Here is a 24872-nt window from a genome sequence, read left to right as displayed (position 1 = left end):
CACTATTTCACACCTACCTACGGGGAACCTGTTGTGTCCTTTGGTCTGGGGGTGGAGGGAGGACGGGGAGGACACAAAGCAGCTGATGTCGATCTTGTATAGAAAGAGATTAAATACAGGGGCGCTGGGAAAAGACACTTGATATCTCGGCCTACAGATAGTAGTAAATGACACTACTAAAGGGACCACAGACACTCCTAAGCCCTGTTTTAGATAGTTTGTATTCTTAGTCCCCAGCAGTCCTATGAGAAAGGCACAATGATTTCAACGCCCACATGAGGAAATAAGCTCAAAAAGGGGGTGGCCAAATCAGAGTAGCCCAGGGATGGTCAAAGACTGAGCTGAGCAGAGTTTAAAGGCCACCACCCACACTGAGCAATACAATAAAATTTGCATTATTTTTTAAAAAATGTTTTATTTATTTTGAGTGAGATAGAGAGCACACATGCACATGTGTAAGTGGGGGAGGCACAGAAAGAGCGGAGAGAGAGAATCCCCAGCAGGTTCTGTGCTGTCAGCCTGGAGCCCGATTCAGGGGCTCGATCTCATGATTTGTGAGATCATGACCTGAGCCAAAATCAAGAGTCGGATGCTTAACTGACCGAACCATCCAGGTGCCCCAAAATCGTGTTTTTTAAAAAAAACACAAGCCTACAAATCATAGATCTGATAAGGGGTTTATATCTAGAATATATAAAGAAATTCTCCAATAACAGCAAAACAAGTAACCTGATTAACAATGGGCAAAGGACCTGAACAGTTTTCCAAATACACAAATGGTCAACAAGCACATGAAAAGATGCTCAACATCAATAATCATTGGGAAAATGCAAATCAGTGCAATCCCCCAGAGATTTCATCACTGGGAGAAAACTTCAGGATGGGCACCATAAAAAAACAAAGAACAAAAACAAAAACCAGTAAGTAACAAGTGCTGGCAAAGATGTAGAGAAGCTGCCGTGGGAAACTCTTTGGTGGTCCCTCAAAAAGTGAAACACAGAATTATGCTCTCAGCCTGCAATCCTGCTTCTAGGTTCACATTCAAAAGAAATGAAAGCAGGGACTCAGATACTTGTGCATGAATGTTCAGAGCAGCATTATTCACATTAGCCAAAAGGTGGAAACAACCCTAGCGTCCATCAACAGGTGAACGGATAGGAAAACGTAGAACATATATACAACAGAATTATTATGCAGCCTTAAAGAGGAAGCAGATTCTGATACATGCTACAACATGGACGCACCCTGAAAACATTACACCAAGTGAAACAGGTCCGACACAAGGACACATTGCTGTAGGATTTCGCTTTTATGAGGCAGAGGTATTGACTGCATGGAGACAGAAAGTAGAATGGGGAGAGGGGAATAGTTACTGTGTAAAGGGTACAGGTTGCATTGCGTTTGGAGGGATGAAAAGGTCTGGAAATGGATGGTGGTGAGGGCTGTGTGACATTGTGAATGTACCTAAAACCAATGAATTGTAGCTGAAAAATGCTTACAATGATACATTTTATGTTCCTCATTCGTAACCACACCACACAAGAAACAGAGCTGAATCTAGCGCTGAGGTTCAGCTCTTTGGGAACAGGCAGGCCTGGACGCCGGCTCTGGCTGTCTTCCTTCTACGGGAAAAGCTCTCTGTCCCCATGGCTCTACAGGAACTGCTTTCTGGTGAAAACATTAAGTCCGTAATGAACAAGGTGAAGAGCTTCTCTCAGCGGAAATGAAAATTCTGCTCAGAACAACGCCAAAGACCATTTATTTATTCTATTTATGTGCTTGTTACCAAGTGGCCACGAGAAAAGTGCCCATTATTATGCCTCATTAAAGAGGGCGCAGCTTTGTGCAGGGCACCCTGTTCCTCACAAACACCCCCCACTCAGTTCCCATTCCAAAGGAGAGGGCTAAAATAAACAGTTATTTAGGGGTTGGGGCAATGTTCCAGAGTGTTCCAAAGCAGATTTTTATTTCTATCCTTAGAAGACTTACTCCATGTATAAAATCTTATCTAGGAGACTTCTCAATTTTGATCTCGTAATTAGAGCTCAAATCCTATTTTATATGAAAAGTTTTTCCTCCTAGAGTTCAGAATAATGACGTCAATACCATAGAACACTTTTGTGGCTATTAAAAGCCCTGGAAGACAATCCAAGATAAAATGGATTTACATTTACTACATGTGTTTTGTTTTGTTTTGTTTTGTAAAAGACCTACAGAAAAAGGAGAAATCCAATTCCAATCCATAAACACTATTATTCCTGTTTCACCGCGGGGGGGGGGGGAGTAAGGGGCGGTGGGGAGGGAAAAGCAAGCATATGTACCAGCCTCCCTATGCTTTATCTTTTTCCACTGGATCTTCTGAGGTTTCACTGGACAACCGGGCTTCTTTTCCACATCTTACTTTAAAAAAGGAATTAAAAATAAAAACCAAAACTACCACTCAGGGATGCCTGGCCGGACCCACGTCCATTCTGTTGCGAGATCCTTCTTCGTGGGGTGTCCACTCCTCTGCAGAGCAGCATTCTGTTGTTTTCTGTGCCAGAGCCAACATGTCCCTCAGCGCTGCCGGGTTCTGGGTGAAGGGCAAGCAGAGCCACCATCCCTGCTCTCAGTACGAGGGGCTGAGCTGCTCGCGAAGCCAGTTTTCCAAAATTGCTTTAGCAGAAGCATCAGAAGCTTTGCTAAAAATACAGGTTCCCAGGCCTAATATGGCCGATGGGAACGTACTCTGCAGGACCTGGCGGTTCCTCCAACTTTAAGTGTGCATGGATGCTGTGTACACATGTTACATACAGGCTACAATGCGGCCGAACCTTAAAATCATATCCTAAATGAAAGGAATCAATCATAAGAGACCTGTATTGTAAGCCTGCACTTATATAAAATAATAAGAACAGGCAAATCCATAGAAACAAAAAGTAGACGGGCAGCTGCCTGGAGCTTGAAGGAGGAGCAAAAAGGAATGACTACTCAGTGGGTCCAGGGTTTCCTTTTGGGGTGATAAAAATGTGCTGGAATTAGTGATGATAGTTGCACAACTCTGTGAGTGTCCTAAAAACCAGTGAATTGTACACTTAGTAGAAGGATGGATTTTATGATACATGAACCTATCAGGTCTCACTCAGCTGTTACTTAAAAAATATATACGAATTCCTAGGTCCCGCCTTAAATGTACTGAACCACATTACCCAAGATAAAGAATGGGGTCAGGGGAGGCACATGGGTGGCTCAGTCAGTGAAGCATCTGACTTCAGCTCAGATCACGATCTTGTGGTTCACGAGCTCGAGCCCCGTGTCACACTCTGTGCTGACAGCTCAGAGCCTGAAGCCTGCTTCAGATTCTGTGTCTCCCTCTCTCTGTGTCCCTCCCTTACTCATGCTGTCTCTCTCAAAAATAAAAATAAAATGTTAAAAAAATAAAAAACTGTTGCATTGTCATATCCTGGAAATGATGTGGCTAATAAACAGAACACAGTACATCTATGTAAAGATGCCTATGATATATTAAGCACAAATCATTATATACCTGTGTACAGCAGCATCCTATCTTTGTAAGAAAAACGGGTATATCCTTATGTAGATGCATAAAAATAAGTGAGGCACTAGAATGCCAAAGTATTAACTGTGATATAGGAATTGTGGCTGAGGGTGAAAGAAACTGGGATCTTTCACTTACCGCTAAGTTACTGCTTGGAATTTTAATTTACATTTCTAAAAATAATTTTTCTTTAGCATACATACAAAGGCAATGTAATGTTTTAAACTTTTCAATCACAGAAATGTGCAAAAGAACAAGTGAGGCTGTAAGGTAGACAAGGCAGATGATCAAAGGGGGTATCTGAATAGTAACCCCTTCCTTCTTAACCAGGGGTGGGCGCCCACCCACAGCCCAGGGACTCCAGACTCCTGCTGCTCCAAGGGACATCCACCCTCCTCGTGTGCATCAAGCAAGGCACTAAGGGTAGCACACACCTTCCAGAGGCCCAGGTACTGGCCTGCCCCCCACAGCCAATGCGCCAGGAAGGTTCCTCTCTGATTAGTTGCTTGATGAAGTGAGGCATAATTCAGGGTTCAAGCTCTCTAGACAGCTCCACTTGAATGGATTCTTCTGGAGGCTTTAGAAGGTCTCAGCCTGTGCTCTGAAGCCTTTTCCAGATCCCCGAAGGCAACTCAAGAGTTAGTGGCCTCCCACAGGCATGCTCGCCTGAATAGACCATTCCTATCTGTTTTGTGCACCAAGGCTCTACATAGGACTCTGTCTGAATGACAGATAGGGTTCCACATTCTCAGAGACTAAAATATCCACCAATTCGACAACTACTGAAAACCTTCAAAATGTTCAGAATTAAGACGCCAGTTGCTCATTGTTGGCAAGAGCAAAAAACTGGAAAGGGTCCAAATATTTTTCAATAGGAGTTTAGGAGAAAAATGGAGGGGGGCTGGGGAAATAATTTATAGCACTTCCAAAAAGAAAAGGAAATGACATAGAACACTGGACAGCCATTACAAAGAATGGGGTGGATCTTTATGTACTGACATGGGTTAAGTGGGAAGGGGCAGGGGGAGAAAAGACCAATATTTACTGCTAAGTGAAAAAAGCAAATTGAAGGGGCGCCTGGGTGGCTCAGTCGGTTAAGCGGCCGACTTCGGCTCAGGTCATGATCTCGCGGTCCGTGAGTTCGAGCCCCACGTCAGGCTCTGTGCTGACAGCTCAAAGCCTGGAGCAGGCTTTGGATTCTGTGTCTCCCTCTCTCTCTGCCCCTGCCCCTGCCCCGCTCTCTACCCACCCCCCTCTCAAAAATAACATTAAAAATTTTTTAAAGAAAAAAGAAAAACATTGCAGAAGACACAATCCCATTCCTAAGGGTGGTGGGGACTGCGTGTATATATAAGAATATAGATATAGAAGTGGGGGGAAAGAGAGCAGAAGAGAGGTAAAGCATGAGAATGAAGGAGTATTTCTAAATGAACCTATAGAAAAAAAAATTAAGAAAACTATCCCAAATGTTAACAATGGCTATTTTTTCGAAGGGAGGAAACAGAGCAGATTACTGATGACTTTTATTTTGAGGCCTTTTATGTTTGTTTGTTAAGTTCTACACTTCTTTATTTGTGGGAATTTTTTCAAATGAGCGTGAAATAAATTTTTTTAGTAAAAATCATTAAGATTTAAAGTAACGTACAAGCTATTATTCAGTGGGAAACAAGTCGGTACCCCCAAACACCCTCCATACGTGGTAACATAAACTCAAGACTTGTGACCTCTGAGAGTCAGGTGATCCTTTTGTGTCCCCAGCATTGTCAACACAGACTAGGATTCAGCACATGAATCTAAACACACAGTCAAGAAGCGATGACCCACCTTAAGAGGTGGTGTTTGGTTTTTTAAATAACAGATTAGGTCACTGCTAATGGAAGTCTATACTACTTGTCAGAACCATAAAATCCCAGGGCTAAACAAGAGCTCAGAAGCCACTCCACTCCCAAACACACCTTCAAAATCACATGCCCTCGTGGACACGTGAGACAAGACAGTCCTGGGTCCAGCTCTCTAAGAAAGGGGGCATCGTGATTTCTTGGGACAAAACATCACAAGAAGGTGAAAGACTCCTTCCTGTCCCTTGAATATGCTTGATCAAAGCGGGATTCTGGCTACACTCCACAAGTTCTAACAACCCTGTTGCTAAACATCTTTACCAGTCTTCAACATTTTCCGTCTCTTGATGAGTGTAGGTTTGGAGTGACAACATCAATATAATGGAAACTACTGTACAGATGTAATGTCAGGACGCAGCTTACCGCCTCAAACTTTTAATTTTGGACTGTTAATGTCCTTCCACCCTACCCCCAAATCCGTATGCTGGAATCCTACCCCCAAAGATGGTACTGGTGGGAACACTGAGGTGTGAAATCATGAGGTGGAGCCCTCACAAATGGGATCAGTGCCCTTATACGAGAGGCCCCAGAGAAAACTCTCACTCCTTCCACATGTGAGCACACAGTGAGAAGATGGCGGTCTATGAGCCAAGAAGTCTTCGCCAGACACTGATCTGCTGGTAGCTTGGTCTTGGGCTTCCCTGAGCGACAAATGTTTGTCACTGAAGTCACTCAGCCCATGGGATTTTTGTTTCAGCAGGCTGAACTTTGGTCTGCACTGAAGATGCACTGTCACCAAGTGACAGGGCTGCCTTTGGGTAAAGCCTCAGAGTCCAAATGGCCAATTGATCGTCCACAGGTGAGTTATCCATAGAGATTTAACACTACTTATGACTACACTGTGTTTTTGTAATAGAATTTGTTATTACAGCAGTTAAGTTTGAGGACTGAAGGAGCCACTAATTTGATAATATGTAATGTATACAGAGTAAGATTTAAAGAAATATGAATGCCCAGAAACAATTAAATACTTTATTCATTAATGCTTAATTGTTATCAATGACAGCTTAATCTAACCTTGATTTTGCCATGTGGTTTATGCAGAATGCCTTTTCAATTCACTGATTATCAACACACTGTGAAAGTCCACTGGGGTCACAGAAATGACTTCTCAGTCCAATGTGCTACCCATGTCACCGGACTCCTGTCTTTGGAGCTAATGCACAGTCAACACACCTTCCTACCATCTCTGCAATGGCTCACAGGAGGCTGTGAAGAAGTCTCTGTGGATATTAGGTTTGGATTTCCCGAAGCAGAAAAGATTAACTAACTCTCATCTTCATTCTGGTTGTTTTCTACATAAACTTATCTAATGTTCAATCTGTAACAACTGGTCTCCAGCAACCACATACACCCAGGGCTAGAAATAATACTTTGTATTAGGGTTTAGAGGAACTAACCCACTTTAGGAAAGCTCAAGGGTGGAAAGAGCACTTGAAGTTAGATCAGGCCACTTATTAGCTGGACGGTCCTGGGCAAGTCATGTCACACTTCTGAGCCACAGTATCCTCATCTGTAAAATGAACATAAACCACCGAGCAAATACTACATACTGAATAAGACTAGATTGCTTTGCAGGAACTTTCAGTTCTCATCAGGCCCCAAACTATCTTCCTAACTTGATCTCTTACCCATTCCTTCCAGATGCATTGTTTCCAGCCTGTAGGCCTTTGCACCTGGCTGCTCTCTCAGCCTAGAATGCCCTCTGCCTCATTTCAGCATATAAAGATCCTCCTTTCCCTCCAGGCAACTCAATGCCACCTGTTTTAAAAAGCTTTATTTTTTAATTTTTTGCTCTTCTAAGCCAAAGGGTCAGCTTTCTCTCCCTTAAAATTCTATTGCACGTTTTATGAAATCTTGCACAACATTTATCACAAGCTGCCTTGTTTAACTGTAAACAGATTCACTCTCCCCTATTAGCACACAGTCTCAAAGTGCATTCCTTTTCTGGCACAATGCTTGGCACAGTGGCTTGTGTGTAAAAAATGGCCAAGAAATGCTGGCGGGAGCAAGAAAATCGTTGATATTTACTAATATAAAGAGCTAAGTGAACTTACGGGGAGACTCTTGCCCTGCTCCTTTTCTGTGGGTTGCATTATGGGTTGCCCTCCATCCCAGGCCCTTATATTCTGTAAGGTGGATGGACCATGTGAACGTGGATGACGAGTTTCATGCCACGTGCCCACGTGAACTGTTCTGGCAAAAATAACCTGCTTTGTGCATGATCACCAGAGGGTTTGTGAGAACAGTCACATCAAACACATTCTTCAGAGGATGGCCTGTCAACAGAACTAGTAAATGTGACCTTAAGCATAAACCCCAGTGACCTGGTAAGTGGATACAGGATACTTTCCTCCATCACAAGCCACCCATCATTCTCCAGGAGGATAAAAAATGCTTTCTCTCCTCCACCCTGCTGTCCAGGCCACCTCCATTAGCCGTGATGGTTCACAGTGGTCAGTGGGCCTCCTAGTAGCAGGCCACAGCCTCTCCTCTGCTTTTTTGGGTTCCTCACGGATCAAAACAGCAAAATAGCTTCATTCAACAGGTCTATACAGCTTGGCATATGTTTGAGCCTAACTTGTTTTCTTTCACCTAAAACTATGAAAAGAAGTTATGTAAAACCTACTAGAAGGCTCTGATGGGACTCTCTTCTGAACAGCAGGGTTACTTAGTAGTTATGTCCATACCATGAAAAGCTTGGGTACCATTTTACATGTATTGATATTATTAAGAATTATCAACCATTATTATCGTAGGATTGCCACTCCTTCATTCAGCACCTCTTGAGCACCCGTGTGGTAGGCAACGTGCCAGGAGCCAGGGACGCAACGTCCAACAAGACACGTCAGATTTCATGGAGCGGATACTCTTGCAAGGGAGAAAAGTGGACATTTACTTATTAACTTGCTAAATAAAACAGCAGTAAGTCCAGTGAGGGAAAAGTGCCAAGATAACACATCTAGAATAACCTGATCTCACTCTTAGTTTGTTTAGGGGTGGAGAGGCCAAGGCTGGTTTTCCCTAAGAACTGGCTTGTAAGCTCTGAAGGATAAAGATGCAAAAAATAAAAATGTACAATTTAAAAGGAGGGGGAGACAATTCTATAGGAGTGGAAAGCATTATTATTAATAAAAGAACAAAACCATTTTGCTTGTTTTCTCTACTGTTTTGTCTTTGGAGGAACTGCATACCCATTTTGATTTTTTCCCCCAGGGTAATTCAGCAGGTTAATCTTCAAAGAATGATCATCTTTCCTGTGGATTTCTCAAGGTTTTGCCTCGGACAAGTATGCTTTCAGAAGCCTGAAACCACAGAGCTGGCATTGTATGGAGAACTCCACGGCATACTTTTGTCTTTTGAGAGACAATTCTATGAGGTTAATGTTTACTGAGCAGCTACTGTGTGCCAGTGAGTCAAGTTCTCTGAGTACGTTTTCTCATTTAATCTGTGACAGGTACCATAGCCATCACCTCCACCTGACAGATGAGGAAACAGGCACAAAAAGGCCAATTTGGCCAAGGGCACCCTGCTGGTGAGTGGCAGAGTCCAGATTGGGAGACCAGCAGTGAGGGACTCATCTTGACATCCTGCTGCTGGCCAAATACACCACGGGCTTCCCCACCTCCCATGCCTTTGCTCAAGCCCTTTGCCCCACCTGGAACGCCAACTGTTCCTTCTCTCCTCCCCATCTCCGCCTGATAAGTTCTCCTTCTAAGCCCCATCTGAAACATGACTTCCATTGTAAAACCACCCTCCTTTCTCAGATTAGAAACTGTAAAGATAAAGGTACCAAGACAAAAATAAAGGGCAAAAAAATTTGTTCCTGCTGTGGCCTGGTAATAATCTTCTGGGAAGAACCACTCACAAACAAGAGCAAGCACTTATCTAATGAAGTGGCTGAAAGCAAAGATAAACAGGCATCTCCAGGTGAGGGGCACAAGCCCCATTTCTCCTCACTACTGGGACAATGGGTGGCTTTGAAACAAATCCCCCCCACATCCCACTCTATGTACTACCTCAGTACATCCATAGGACCAGAACTGGGCCTCCCCTGTAAAAAGCCTCCATCAGCATCCCACACAGCACTGGCTGAGAGTTCAATGGGAGTTTAACGTCAGGCTGGACCCAGTCCTGGCAAAGCCACCGTCCGATAAACAAGATACATACCACTGAAGCTGGATCAAGGGAGGCCAGAAAGTGGACTAGGGGGAGAGAATTGTTTTCTAACCAGCTGAGAGGGAGGGTGTTTAAGGTGGGGGTGGGGGTGGGGGTGAACAACAGTGGCCCATTTCCACAAGCTTCATTTAATTTATATTTAGCCTTCCCATGCTCAGTAATTGAATGTATTATTTATTTTGGCCACAACCGCTGCATGTGGCTTTCGGAACAACAATCATAGGCTTTTAAGGTTTAGTGCCACAGCATTTAGAGACTAGAGTAAAAATCATCAGATAAATTATTAAACATGAAGTGGACGCCACATTCCTGCTCCTCCTGCAGTGGCTTGAAGTGTGGGATGAGGCAGATGAGGAGGTCCAGAACTCTAACACCGAGGGCACTAATCACCCGCACAGCGGGTACCAGGCTGTTCCGATGCTGCTTATCTCCTGGTGTGGACCGAGGTCGTTACAGGGCAGCACAGGAAAGCAAAAGCCACCCAGGGCGCTTGAAGAACAGTTCTTAGAGCAGCAAATCTTTGATGATAGGGGAGACTTTATTTGGCTTAAGAATTTTTGCCTTAAAAAAAAAAAAAAATTGCATGAAGCCCCATATGGAGTCCAGTCATAATAAGCTTGCCTGGAATCTACCATATCTTAGATCATGGTCTTAGTTTGTAAGTTGGGAGGAGAAAGATCGAGGCTTCTAGAGCCCCCACTTACAGTTCTCTGCTCTGGTACCTGCAGTTCAGAATCTGTTCCCAATGTTTCTTTTTTTTTTTTTTTTTTTTTTTAATTTTTTTAATGTTTATTTATTTTTGAGAGAGACAGAGACAAGATGCGAGTGGGTTAGGGGCAGAGACAGAGGGAGACACAGAATCCAAAGCAGGCTCCAGGCTCTGAGCTGTCAGCACAGAGCCCGACATGGGGCTTGAACTCACAAGCTGTGAGATCATGACCTGGACCGAAGTCGGATGCTCAACTGACTGAGCCACCCAGGCGCCCCTGTTCCCAATGTTTCAAGTTAGGCCAAACTCGAGCGTTCCTACATTAATTGTACTGTTCCTGAACTTTTTAAGAGGGAGCCAGTTTATAGTAAGATGTTAAGTTTCATACATCAACCTAAGCACCTAAGCTAATTAATCCACTCTGCTCTTCATTTTGCATGGCATCAGGTTTTTGGTGGTGCCTGTTCATTTTTGTTTTAACTTGTTTCTTGCTAACCCATCATCCTTACCAAAGCAGGCACTAGGAGAAGTGTTTACCCACACATGACAAGGGCAGGTGGGGAGACCGGATGTCCAGACAGTAAGCAACATATGCAATAAGAAAACACAGATCAACAGCATAATGACGATCACGAGGATGGTACAGAGCATGAGAGACTAGGAAGCTGCATTCAGCCAGACCGGTGTTTTGTTTTATTTTGTTTTGTTTAATTTATGTCCAACTTAGTTAGCATATAGTGCAATGATTTCAGGAGCAGAATCCAGTGATTCAGCCCCTACATATAACACCCAGTGCTCATCCCAACAAGTGTTCTCCCCGATGCCCCTTGCCCATTTAGCCCAACCCCCCAACCACAACCCCTCCAGCAACCCTCAGTTTGTTCTCTATATTTAAGAGTCTCTTGGGACGCCTGGGTGTCTCAGTCGGTTAAGCAGCCGACTTCGGCTCAGGTCATGATCTCGTGGTCCGTGAGTTCGAGCCCCGCGTTGGGCTCTGTGCTGACAGCTCGGAGCCTGGAGCCTGGAGCCTGTTTCGGATTCTGTGTCTCCCTCTCTCTGACCCTCCCCCGTTCATGCTCTGTCTCTCTCTGTCTCAAAAATAAATAAACGTTAAAAAAAAAAGAAAGAGTCTCTTATGTTTTGTCTCCCTCCCTGTTTTTATATTATTTTTGTTTCCCTTCCCTTATGTTTATCTGTTTTGTAGAGAGAATCTTAAGCAGACTTCACACCCAACACGAGGGGCTTGGTCCCACCACTGAGATCATGACCTGAGCCAAAACCAAGAGTCAGACACTCAACCAACTGAGCCACCCAGGAGCCCCTGGGGGATGATCATTTTAGAAAGAGGGAACAGCAAGTACAAAGACTCTGAACTGGAATACAGCTTAGCATGTTCAAAGAACAGAAGAAGGCCACTGTGGCTTAAGTGTGGTGGAAGACGAGGACAAAAGGCAGGCAGGCACCAGAACACACGAGGACTCACAGGCAGGGTGTTGGATGCAATTCCAAATGTGGTGGGAGGCTACTGGAGTCCTCAGGAGTCAGAAGCAAAACTAAGCGGAGTTTGAAAAGGCTCATGGGTAGAGATCATGTTTGGAGACCTCAGTGCCCAGAACTGCCCCAGGTGAATGAAGATACAGATCAACATACCAGAACTGCCATGCCGAGGACGACTCTCCAACCCACCCAGGGAGCCCATCCAAACCAAAGGCACCACGTGGTCGATCACGAAACTTGGCTTTATCCTGTGAGGTCAGGTGGGAGATGGGAGTGGAGGGCAGACCATGACTGAAAACATCAACCCACCGGTGTCAAAGAAGCCCTCAAGTTAGTCACTGAAGCTTCCCAATTGTGGGCACTGCAAATGCTCTGTCAGCAGTGAGAGGCACGGCCTTGAGTCGGACAGATGAGGGGCTGAGTGCTGGCCATGGAGCCCTGGGGGCTCACTTGGGAAAGCAGGCACCAGCCCCAGGCCTGCCTCATGTGGCCATTGGGAGGTTGAAATGAGTATGCCAAGAGCTCGCCACATAAAAATGCTCCATAAATGGAGCTCTTATACTCTTTGTGTTTCGGCCTGATGGATGGATACCTCCTGTCCCAGGGGGTGACAAGCGCCTCCTGTAGCAAATATGTGCGACCTCCAACACTCCGCCTGAGGGCTTTCTTTTGGGTCAAGTGGAGAACAGGGCAGGGTGCAGCTGATGACCCAGAAGCAGCCCTCAGTCAATGGCAAAATAAAGAGTAAATAACCCAATTCTCCTGGCAAGGCAGTGCCGAGGCTGTTCGACACCTGTCCTAGAGGTCCCCAGGGGGAACGTACCTCAGCTGCCCACAGCAGTAACCTGCCCAGAAGCACACCTCTTGTTGGCTTCCTTCCCTTCCTTGTCTCAGTGCCCCCATCACTCTACAGACACTCTCGGGGATCGCCTCCCAAATAAACCAGTTGGCTCCTATACCTAGTACAGGAATGGGTCTTGAGCACAATTTTTATCACTAAAAGTAACCTGTGGAGAGTATTCTTTCTATACTTATTAGATTCTATGTGTAGGTCTCTGGGGTTTCAAACAAACAAACATCAACAAAAAATAAACAGGAATCTACTGTGAGGAAATAGTTCTAACTTGTAACATTCTCTACGCGCACTTATCCTGAGCTGCCTGACCTGGCCTGTGTGAGACAGATTTCAGAAGGTCCTTACAGGCAAATAGCTTCCCTCTGTAATCTGTCTGATTCTATAAAGGTGTGTATGTCCAATGTGCTTCCTGCTAAAGAAACAGATTTAAAACTCATCAGGTATTAATCAGTTATTTTTTTCTTTCCTTAAAAGAATCTCTCTCTTTACACACACACACACATACACGCACGCACACACACACAGAGCTGAGCCAGCTTTCCTAAGCAGCCAGGAAATGCTCAGAGGTGAGAACGACAGGCTTACCTTGGGAAAGGCACTGGTTGGCCAAGGCAACCTGACCAGAATGCAGGTAGAGGTTGAGGCGCGTGAAGATGCCCACCAGGGAGGGAATGGTAATGAAGCAGTAGGCAACACAGGCCTAGAAGGAAGGGAAGAAACACTGCAGGTTACATCAGCAGTACCATCACGGCAGACTGGTCCTCCTGTTCTCATCCGTCACGTCTTTTCAAGCAAAAACACTTAATTAGTCTCCTCATTCTGAGCCCCAACTTTCCCCTCTTGAGTCTGCGACATACACTCCAGATGTGTCTGTGGGAGGAGGGGGAGGGGCAAGTGAGGAGAGTAAGGGTGTAAGAAAAATAAATCCTCATCCATCATCGAAGGAAATAGATAACACCCGACGTTGAATAAGAAGCAGAATCTGAAACCAATTACTTAAAAATATGGAGGTAATTACAAGAAGAAATTGCTCAAAGAGGGTTTGAGGTGGTTGTCTCTGAGGAAAGAGGTATGAGGTCAGGGTGGGATGGTATACTTTTTTTCTTGCTGCCTTCTTTTTGGTCCAACTCCATTTTTTTAAAAACACAGATATGTATTACTTTGATAAAAATTTTGAGTGGCACACTCAAGAAGGTGGATTTTTTTTTTCACAGTTGAGTACTTTTCAAGGGGGAAGAAGGTAGTAGACCTTCCAGTTACAGGCATAAGCAGGAGGTAATTCGGCTGGCACAAAACTGCAATCCATCGTTCAACCACTCCTCCATAACACACATCCAAGGTGAGACATCTTTGATCATTTCTTTTGAAAATAGTAAGAACATTGGTTAGTCAGTAGATACTCAAGGAAAAGTTAATCTGGAAAATCAATACTGAACCACCCTTAGGACACACCTGTCTTCTGGGAAGAGCAATTTAGAAACTTACAAATCAAACAACTCATTAGGGTTCAAAGTCTGAGTCTTCTCTCTAGAACATACCCGCACAAATGCAGCCGTCTTTCTGGAATGATTTCCTTTCATTACTTTTCTTGTTTCCATTGCCAACCGGTTTACACTCTGGGTTTATTAATTAAAAAACAAAACAGAAATGGTTATGAAATGATAGCTGGCTCAGATTCATGCCTCCCATAGAGATCTGGATATTAACTGCATACAAGTCAGTAAGAACATGCTATCTGGGGCCCAGACTGGCTAATGCTGAACCCTGAAATGCCAGAGGGGCCATCAGGCCTGATTCCCCCTCGGCTTAAGCAAACATCTCCAAGACGGTAAGAACAAAAGGCACTCCTGCCTATCAGTCGGCACTGGGAATGACCATTTTCTGGTTTAATGAATAGCCAGGGTTCACTTCATTTCCAGAAATCCCACACATGAAGCTTGAGATCTTAGAGATCCTAAAAGAAATCTCCAAATCTGCGAGCAAACACACAAGTCAGAGATGCAACAGTAACATGAACCGTAAGAACAGAAGTAATAGCTCCCACACTGAACTCAGAGGACACAGGTGCTGGGTGCTGTTCTAAGAGCCGTACCCTCATTAGGTCACTTAACCCCCAACCCTACAAGGTGAGCACTATTACCTCCCACTGAATTCCAGATGAGGTCTCTACCTTTAGAACTTAAGTTCACATACCCTGATAACCAGCAACCAAATAAAAAGGTTGCTCTCCTTGAGTTTATGTGAAGCAGTTAAAGAGCCTTGAGGAATCTTTCCACAAATTGACAAGTTCGGTCCTATGGTTCCCAAACTGTGTGGTGTGACATCCTCGAGGGCTGTAGCAAACTCACGGGGGTAGTGCGATTATTTTAGGGCAACAGAGCAATGTTCAATTTTTGAACACTGTGTCAAGAACGGGTATGAGGTGGCCCACAGATTCAACACTGGACTGCACTGTTGCTTACAGCAACATTCTATCTTTGTGAAACGGGTTTTCAGCAGCTGCTCTGATCAAAAGCAAGTAGTGTGCAAAAATCAATGTGGAAAAAAAAATCAATGTGGAACAAGAAACAAGGGTAGTGATGCCAACCCGATTCTAAGGTCTGAGAAGCTGTGCAGTGCCCAGTAGACACACACACTTAAGTAATTGTGATTATTTAAGAATAAAGATATGTTATTTCTCTTTCAATTTACATATGGTGTTATTTCAAAGAGCTATCCAATTGTTAGGGTATAAATACTCAAACTGTTTGAGTCTAACTGTCTAATGAACAGAACCATTATTTCTTTCTTTTGGCCTGGGGGCCCCATGAAAAGCTACCATGATCTAACAATGTTGGGACTCTGGTTAAGCTACAAGGACCACAGGTTAGTTATTTCTATAAGTAACTAATCAGGTAACTCACTTTGCCACTGGCATATGGGAATGAGAATATGCTAATTTCAGAGCAAAAGAGGTCAGTAAAAACCATCCAAAGACTTAAGCAAAATTGCACACTGGATTAATCTTTGAAAAACCACCTTTTACACCCTAAAGAACAGGAGTGTTACGGGGCCACAAGAACCCCAGGTTAAACTCCAGGCCTGGCATATAAACAATAAATATTGATTGAGAAAACAAACGAATACATGGAAATCCTTACGTGAATCAACTGCACAAGAACAGGTTCCAGGTTGCAAAACATTGACCTAGCCTCAACGTAAAAACTTAGTTGCTGTTCAAAATCACGGCCAAAGGACACCTAGAAGCAAGGAAAACGATGCTGAGAGTGTTATCTCTAGGCAACTGTAAGCACATAGCATGGAAAAGAGTTTACCTGAGGGGCGCCTGGGTGGCTCAGTCTGTTAAGCATTTGACTGCAGCTCAGGTCACGATCTTGCCGTTCTTGAGTTCAAGCCCAGCATTAGGCTCAGAGCCTGGAGCCTGCTTCAGATTCTGTGTCTATCTCTCTCTCCTCCCCTCCCCTGCTCACGCTCTGTCTCTCTCAAAAATAAATCAATGTTAAAAAAAATTTTTTTAATAATAATAAAAAAAAGAGTTTTCCCTGAGCAACGTGTGGGAGGGAAAGTGCTGAGATGAGAAGTCATCAAAATTCCCGCCAACAGCAATGAATAGGTGGAAACGTCAGGGGTACACAAACACACTCGAGCACGCTGGAATCTACTCCAATTAGACTTCACATTACTTTGCCCAGTGTGTAACTGAAATATTACCATTACCACCTCATCTTTATGACATGAGCACTGGACTAGAAAATAAAAAGACCAAAGGGTTCAGAGCAGAATCTCAGAATGTAAATAGAGTTTCCCAGGCTAGATGGAAACCACTGGAAAGAAAATAATGGAATTGTGTTTGTTGGCTATGGCCTTTTCACGGAACATCAATTTGGTTATTGAGCACCATTTGTCAGAGGGTTTTCCCTAATAAGAGCCACACCTTTCTGCCTCCTGATGGGGAATCCAACCTCAGCAACTTACTGGTGGCTGCTGGAGCCATAGATGGAAGTTTCTCCATCAATAAAAATCCCCTTTCCCCCCATTTCTTCCAATTTATGAACAGCTGGTTAGTAGGATAAACTTTACTGTTACAGCAATCATTTTTGTCCAGAGGGGGTTTAACATTGCTATTTCCATTATAGCTATCAGGTTTCACATCTTATTTCCTCATATTCTCCACTATAACTTGGTGGCTTTCAGACAAAGCCATAAAAGGCTAAAATGCCACCTGATCAGCGTATAAGTCAAGGGCAAGGAGAGTCACCTGGTAAAAGGTGCATTTCCTAACATGGGAATTGGAAGGCTGATTCTGATTTTGCATCGAAATGGATTTTATCTACAGAGTCAGTTGAACAATTAGCACTGACTCTCTTGTTGAACCAGTCACATGTTCAAGGTTATTTTCACAGGGATCTGGTGATTTTCATCTTGGCCAGCTTTTGTCTTGACATTCGTATGAGAAGAGGATACTGGCAGCAGTTGGTATTTTAGCTCTGCGCACCCAGGATTAAAGCAAAGGTGGTTCTGGCTAGGGTGGTGTGGTGGGTCATTCCCAAAGAAGGCTGAACAATTGCTCCCACACGGCTTGTGGTGTTGCAGGGTCCCTGTGGACTCTTCCCTCCCCTCCAAGGCGATAACCCTGTGACCCCTCTGACCAAGAGAACAAAGCAGGAGGCAGCACTGGTCACGGTGCAATTTCTTAACTTTGGTCTTAAAAGGCCTGCGGCTTCCCTCTGTGCCTGCACCACGTAAGAGAGCTCAGCAGAGACAGCTGGACAATGGCAGAAGAGCAGAGAGTAAGAGGCCACACGGATGAGAAATGAGGCCCCAACGGCAAGACCCTATACAAGTAAGCAAGGCTGTGTGGATCCTCTGTGGCCCCAATCCTGCTACACAGAGCAGCCTGGCCACACATTCAACCCACAGGATCGTTACGAATGAATAAAACACCAATATTTAAAGCTGCTAAGTTTTGGGGTGAGTTGTTACGCACCAACAGGTTAACTAAAACAATGGGAGAGCAGGTGCTTGGCATTGTGTCCACACCCATCCCCCGCCCAAACCATTTTTTACCATCACCTGATGAGCAGCACATCGGGGGCTTCAGGGAGCCCCTTGTCCCCACTCCCGGTCCACGTGATTTGGGCTGCCCAGGTGTATGCATGTCTCCCGGGCCTGGCCAGTCCGTGTGCTCATTCCCCCTCACCGCAGCAATTCGTGCAGGGATGAGCCAGTGACCCAAATCAATCTAGAGACTCAGTCCCAGGACTTCTGCTGGAACCCTTCCTGCTGGGCTGCAGCGCTGGAAGGAATGGAAACCTAGAGCCCCTGAGGGGAGTGAGGCTGCCTGGGAGGACATCCCGAGAGCAGATCCACGGGCCAAAGACACACAGACGGCAGGTCTTGACGACACCACAGAGACACCCGTGTCCAGCTGCTCCATTCCTGGACTTCGTGTCACATGACCCAATAAGTCCCCCACTCCACCCTCCCCTTTATTTTTTCCTTAAGCCAGTTTGTCTTGGCTCTCTTTGCCCCCAGGGGAGTGCTGGCTAATGTAAGATGTTTTCTAATTTCATCTTATCTTAATAAAAATGAAAAGCACCAGGGAACATAATGTTAACTGCTTTCCCCGGAGTAAGAGTAAACAATTACATCACATTCCAAGCGCACTGCAACTTTTTCCCCAAGACTTACCATTTTTATAAATCCATTAATCAAATATGCCAGCATTCTTTTCTCATCCTCAAGAGTGAGTGCACTAAAATCAATAATTGTACATAATTAACATCGAGGTAATAAATGCAAGTTTCTAAAGGATACAGAAGAAGCAAACAATTTAACAGGTAAGAACATTGTGCATTTTTTAGATTTAAAAAACTCCCAACAGGCTGTGTTTCTTTTGGTGAAAATATATAATCTAAATGAACATAATTTAAATGTGTGTTTCTCATCTGTCTCAAAGACGGTGTTTCCAAGAAAGGTTCACTTTCTTTCCCTTGGAATTTGGACAGCAAGGTCCAACTTCAAATTTTATATTTCAGAGGAGTTTAGTTCAACAGTTCGTCGTAAAAACTTTCAAACATGCAGCAAAGTCAAAAGACATTTACAGCAAACATCCATACATCCAGCACCCAGATCCCACAATTATCATTTTACAGTATCTGCTCTATCACATAACTATCCCCTTCCCTCTCCATCCATCAATCCAGCTCACTCTGGGGAGGCATCTTAAAGTACATTACAGATGGCAACTACCTCTATTTAATAGCAATATTAATACTAATATAAATAAGAAAATGCCATGTCCTTAGTTTTCATTACACGTGTGAAGGCCTGTTAACAGTTCCGCAAGTTTATTTTTAAAGAAAACTTAAGAGCCTACAGCAAACAGGAGCCAAGTTTCTTGTGTATTGGTTTGTTCTAGGGGAAAGTACTGGCAAAGACTGCTTACCACCCGCTAACAAAGCAATGTCCCTTTCATTCTTTGAGATTCCCATTTCCCAGTCTCCTTTGTAGCTGGGTGTGACCATATGACAGTTCTGGCCAATGGGATGGAAGCACAAGTGGTGGTGAGCCTTCCAAGTTTCCTCCCAGAAAGAAAACTACTGTCCATCAATGCCCATGGGCTATACATGGTGGAGGTAAGCCAGCTGCCCCCGGGAAGACAAGGACAACATCCCCGAGGGATAGCAGAGCAACGAGACAGCAGGGACCTGGCTGGTGCTCTAAAGCAGACCTACCTACCCCAACCTTCTGGTCTCACACCTTTAGCAAGAGAGAAATAAACTTACCATGTTACTGAAGCTAAAACCCAGGATCCTACCAATAAGAGTGCCTTTCTGGATGTGTTTTGTGCCTTTATTTCTATTTTTGCTCAACTAAAAAGTTCATTGGTTCCATTTATTATGAAAAGTCTTGATATTTTTACTTTTATAACTCTTCCTGAGGTTGCAAACACAAAGCCATGAAAACCAAGATTCCAAAATTCAGAAGAAAAAAAAAGAAATACAATTCATCTTGTTGATGGTTAAGTTCCAAAACCATTTTCTCAATTCTTAGAACATTTTCCACTGAATCAAGCTGCTGTGCTTTAAAAATTCTTTGGGGACTAAAATTTAAGCCACAAATAAGCAGGAACTGCTTCAAACACAACCAAGTGGAAACACGTAAGGAAAAAAACAACTAGAAAGCAAAGGAGTCATAATTTGGCCTTTGACCCAAAAGGTAAGGCCAATGGATGGACAGGACTGGGCCTCAAGTCTGCCAAACAACTAGAGCCCTTCATGTAAGGAATATATGCCATTTCATTTGAATTTCAAATAGCTGGCTAATAATGAGAGAAATCTGAAGCTTAGGTTACTGGATGAGTGAACTCATTACTCCCCTATCTGCTGCTCTCAAGTCTCCAGGAGACATGGAGTTTGAGTTCACTTGGATGAAACCAGTCTTTTTCTCTCAACAGAAATCCCTTTGTAAAAACACCTGCCATCTCATGTTTGCAGGAAGGTTACCCTCACTCTCTCTTCTCCTGGGCTGGAATGTCCTCATTAGCAAGAATTTTAATAGACACCACAAAATGATATTATTCACAGTGGCAGCTTAAAGCAGTAATTCCCCAATGTACTATTTACGTGGTATTAAGACCCAATCCATGTTATGTTTCAGCCTTTAGCGTGGCTTACTTCACAGAGTCATGCATGGTCTTGCAAACGTGCAAAAGGGCGTTCAGAATGACGGGGTCCTTTGTGGGCTCCTGCTGATGCCTACAAGACATTTAAAGACAATGGTAAAAGCGATGTCCACCCACAGCAATGAAAATATGGATGAGTTTCTCATCTGCACATATCTGAGAAACAGCAAATTACCCAGCTGGCACTGAACATGTAATGGGCAATATTCTGTTTTACTCTTAACTCTTCTTTCAATAACAAGTTTGCTTTTCTACACATATTCTAACTTCTCCTAAAATTATGGTAAATCCTACAAAACTGCTGCAATTCCTAAGCCAGGCAAAGGGCAAACCTGTTTGTTTTTTTACTACATTTCTTGAACCCTCTAAAGCAGTCTACAACCTGTCTATAACTGTGTTGAGTGCCAGGCAAAATTATTAATTTGGCTTTTCAAATAATATAGAAGGACAAGGTCTTATAACAAGTCCTTATGTGGGGAAAGTAGGTATATTTGTTCCAAGCATATGGAATTAATCTTTTAGGAAGACAACATAAGGAAAGCTTAAAACATACATTATTCAAGCAACATCTAACTCCGTTTTCCAAACTGAGGTTCTTTAGGTACCATCTTAATACATTTTTATCTTGCCATATCTATATATTAATCTTTAGAGCAACTTTAACTTTTTAAATTTGACCTTGTCCTAACAGAATACATGAAAACACCAATTAAACTAATTATATTATCTAATATACCTTAAATTAAATATACAGTCTTTATGTATTTTTTTAAGTTTATTTATTTTGAGAGAGAAAGGGAGAGAGAGAGAGAGAGAGAGAGAGAGAGAGAGAGAATGAGCAGGGGAGGGGCAGAGAGAGGGAGAGAGTGAGAAAATCCCAAGCACTGTCAGTGTGGCGCCTGATGAGGGGTTCAAACTCACGAACTCCAAGATTATGACCCGAGTTCAAGTCAAGAGTCGGATGCTTAACCAAAACTGAGCCACCCAGGTACCCCTAAATTTGCAACTTTTAAAATTAAAACCAAAATCTCTCCTCCATGTGCCACCTAAAATTATTTTATGTTCCACCAGCAATATGGCAGTTTGGGGAAACACAGATTTAGTCAACAAAAGGAAAGCAACTAAATAGGAAAACTGATCACAAATCTAAACATTGAAGATGGAAAGCTCTCTAGTCCTGAGACCTTGACGAGTATGACTTTATTTTTATCTTTTAAAATGTTACTTCGGGGGCGCCTGGGTGGCTCAGTCGGTTAAGCGGCCGACTTCGGCTCAGGTCACGATCTCGCGGTCCGTGAGTTCGAGCCCCGTGTCAGGCTCTGTGCTGACAGCTCAGAGCCTGGAGCCTATTTCAGATTCTGTGTCTCCCTCTCTCTCTGCCCCTCCCCTGTTCATGCTCTGTCTCTCTTTGTCTCAAAAATAAATAAACGTTAAAAAAAATAAAAAAATAAAAATAAATAAATAAATAAATAAATAAAATGTTACTCCGTAAGGAGTTCATTAACAGAATGCTCCCTCCAAATGCATATCAGAGTACAACGTAGGTGATGGCCGGGGTCCAGCTAATACTTATTACTCTGTCTTCTTAAGCACTAATTACAAACTTCTATCATGACTGTTCCTTTTATGTGGTTGTCCCTTCAATGTTATTTTGGATGTTAAATACATCCATATCATTAGGCTTCAAAAGTACACAAACCAATTTCTTATCAACAGGTTTCACAAGGTCATCGGGAATCCCAGCTCCCGGTTTTGCCGTGTTACACTTACTTGATAAAAACTTCCATGATGCATTTGCAAACCTCCACCCGCACACTCTCTTTTTGGAACATGTCCAGAAATGGCAAAAATTTTTCCTAAAAATAAAAAAAAAAGCACTCTACATGCAATTTACGCAAGTTACTGGAAGGAATTTGCGGGTCACATTTTCCTCGAAGGTCAAAGCAGAGAAAGAGTTGTTCATCTCTCTAAGGCAGCTCAGAAGAGGACTCCCCTAAAAGCAGGGAAAGGGCCCAGTACTATTAAAACCACTTACATGTTCCCAGGGGTCAGGGCTGGGACAGTTAACATTTTGGGAACCATCTGGCAATCTTTAGAGGACCATGGACTTTTCCAGAAAACACAAGGTGGGCTTCAGTCTTTTTTACAACTGTACTGACCAAAGAAAGAAGAGTCAGTTGTTCAGAGTGGCCTCCACATCCCGACTGTGCATTTACTAACCGTGCAACCTCACTCACATTACCCCACCTCCTCCAGCATCCGTTTTCCCATCTGTAAAGTGGGAATCCTAAGTGCTCCTACTTCCAGCAGTGCTGTGAAAACGGTACGAGACAATGCATGCCAAGGTCCAGCACGGTGCTTGAAGAATATGGCAAATGTCCAAAAAATAACAAGTTCTATTTTTAATTAAAAAACACACACACTCCTGTGAGTGCACATGAATGGAGCCAGAAGAGGGGGGAGTGGAAGGGAAGCGGATCCCCTAGGTTTGTACTCGCCCAGGGCACCAGAGCCAACTTGAAGGGGCATCATAGGATATTTGAAAGTTTGAAGGACACAGAAAAATCTCAATTCTGTCAGACACTGAGACAACTATTATTTCAACGCCATTTCATAGTTTCGATGTTAGACTGCACGTGTGACATAAGGTCACCTATGAAAATCAATGTGGAAGAGGAGAGGAGGAAGAGAATGTCCAGCCTGACTCCAATGTTTGAGAGGCTGTGTGGTGCTCAAGACAGGCACACATCCCATTAGTGAGTCATGAAAGAAATACAGATGATATTTTTCTTTCAGTCTGTGTACTAATTTTTCAGACGCTGATTAGGTTGTTATGCCATAAATACTGAGGTTGTTTAGACCTAACTACTCTGTAAAAGGAACCATTAAGTATTTCTTTTGGCCCGGGACACCAAGCGAACCTCTGACTCAGAAACAGATTTCCAAAGGTAATTAAGGCACGTTACTTACCACTGAGAAGAGAACGGAGAAATCATGGAAGTGGGCGATCACTTTCTTAATTATCGACTGAAGCTGCAAAACCACACAGAAAACACATTTTATTTAATAGAACTTGGGTATTTTTAGTTTTTTTTAATTTTTAAGTGTTTATTTATTTGTGAGAGAGAGAGAGAGAGATAGACAGAGTGTGAGCAGGGGAGGGTCAGAGAGAGGGAGACACAGAATCCGAAGCAGGCTCCAGGCTCTGAGCTGTCAGCACACAGCCCGACGTGGGGGCTCGAACTCACAAACCGTGAGATCATGACCTGACCCAAAGTCAGACGCTTAACTGACTGAGCCACCCAGGCGCCCCAGAACTTAGATATTTTTAAAAGGCAACCTTCTTTCATTATTTGAAATTACAAGCACAATAAGGGAAACCTGGATCACTCAGGAAAGGGGGATTATTAGGGTGGGTTAGGCCCTGTATTAGTCTGCAGTCTTGGGGAAGCCACTGCTCAGACTCATCATCGTCTTCTGTAAGATGGAGAGCAAAGCAGTGTCTTGCTCACCGTGAAGATTAGTGGGACAGTTCATGTAAGAGCCTTAGAGCAGTGTCGTGTGTATCCTTGGGAAGCTCTCCATTCAACGCAGCTATGAATATGCAAGGGGTGGGCAAACTTCTTCAAAGGGCCACAGAGTCATCACAACTGCTCAGCTCAGCTATGGAAGCTCAAACGCAGCCCCAGAGAACATGTGAACGAGTGGGTGTGGCTGGTTCCAATAAAACTTTATTCACAAAAACAACTGATGGGCTACATGTGGCCGATGGGTCAGTTTACAGACCCCTGTTCTAGCCCATCATGACCTTGTATTTACTGACTACTTCTGTGGAGAGGCAATGAACTGAGTTTGCCGGTGGAGTCAAAGGCCACGTCACTCACTACCCTGGGATGGTGCACAGTCCGTAAGGTTGGACCCAGATACCCAGGTACCGATGTCCACCAGCCCTCACCCTGAGATGTACCCAGTCCTGCTGACAGGGAGAACCACAGAGGTGCTTTTTCTAAGGAAAATATAAATCCTTGCCCCTGGCTACTGTCAAGAGGAGAGAATTCACTGACAAGTACTTGTGTTTATACTCAAAACACCGCTGTTTAAATCATTTGTTTAAATCACTTAAGACAAGGGGCTCACAACTCATATGGGTGGCTGTCCCGAATGCAGGCTGATCCTTGGGGTACCTTTTACACGTTGCTTCTAGATATGACAGAGTTGTACGGTGTAATTATTCCTCTCTCTTAGGAATGGACTATAGTAAAATTATTGTGTTAAAGTCTTCAATTAAATGGGTCCCTAGGATCAAAGTCTTACCAAATGCTGCTCAACAAAAATTCTAATGCAACTCAGTCTTCATCTGCGCCCAAGATCCTGATGACCCACAAGGGATACGAACTTTGCCCTCACATGCTTTATTCACTCAACGATGCTTACCAAGAGCCTGTTGTGCGCAACTATATATTGTTTTCATCATACCTAGAAAAATGTCAGGTAGTCAGCGCCTACTC

The 24872-nt window shown here is 43.7% G+C and overlaps 1 protein-coding gene across 6 annotated transcripts in view; it reads right to left on the bottom strand.

Annotated features, from left to right (window-relative positions):
- VPS35L (VPS35 endosomal protein sorting factor like) overlaps positions 1-24872 on the bottom strand; it is a 121848-nt gene that overhangs the window by 25634 nt on the left and 71342 nt on the right. For 5 of the 6 annotated variants that reach the window (XM_049638353.1, XM_049638354.1, XM_049638350.1 and 2 more), the window contains 7 exons: positions 23335-23397; positions 22135-22220; positions 20357-20437; positions 18369-18432; positions 15818-15916; positions 14216-14293; positions 13263-13377 (listed from right to left, as the gene is read on the bottom strand). In XM_049638353.1, coding sequence (XP_049494310.1) covers positions 13263-13377; positions 14216-14293; positions 15818-15916; positions 18369-18432; positions 20357-20437; positions 22135-22220; positions 23335-23397 — 586 coding nt within the window. The remainder of the gene's footprint in view (positions 1-13262; positions 13378-14215; positions 14294-15817; positions 15917-18368; positions 18433-20356; positions 20438-22134; positions 22221-23334; positions 23398-24872) is intronic. The other variant, XM_049638351.1, reaches the window with a different exon arrangement.

The sequence above is a fragment of the Panthera uncia genome, chromosome E3 (assembly GCF_023721935.1).
Source record: "Panthera uncia isolate 11264 chromosome E3, Puncia_PCG_1.0, whole genome shotgun sequence".
Lineage (NCBI taxonomy): Eukaryota > Metazoa > Chordata > Mammalia > Carnivora > Felidae > Panthera > Panthera uncia.
This window is presented reverse-complemented; position numbering and strand designations above follow the sequence as displayed.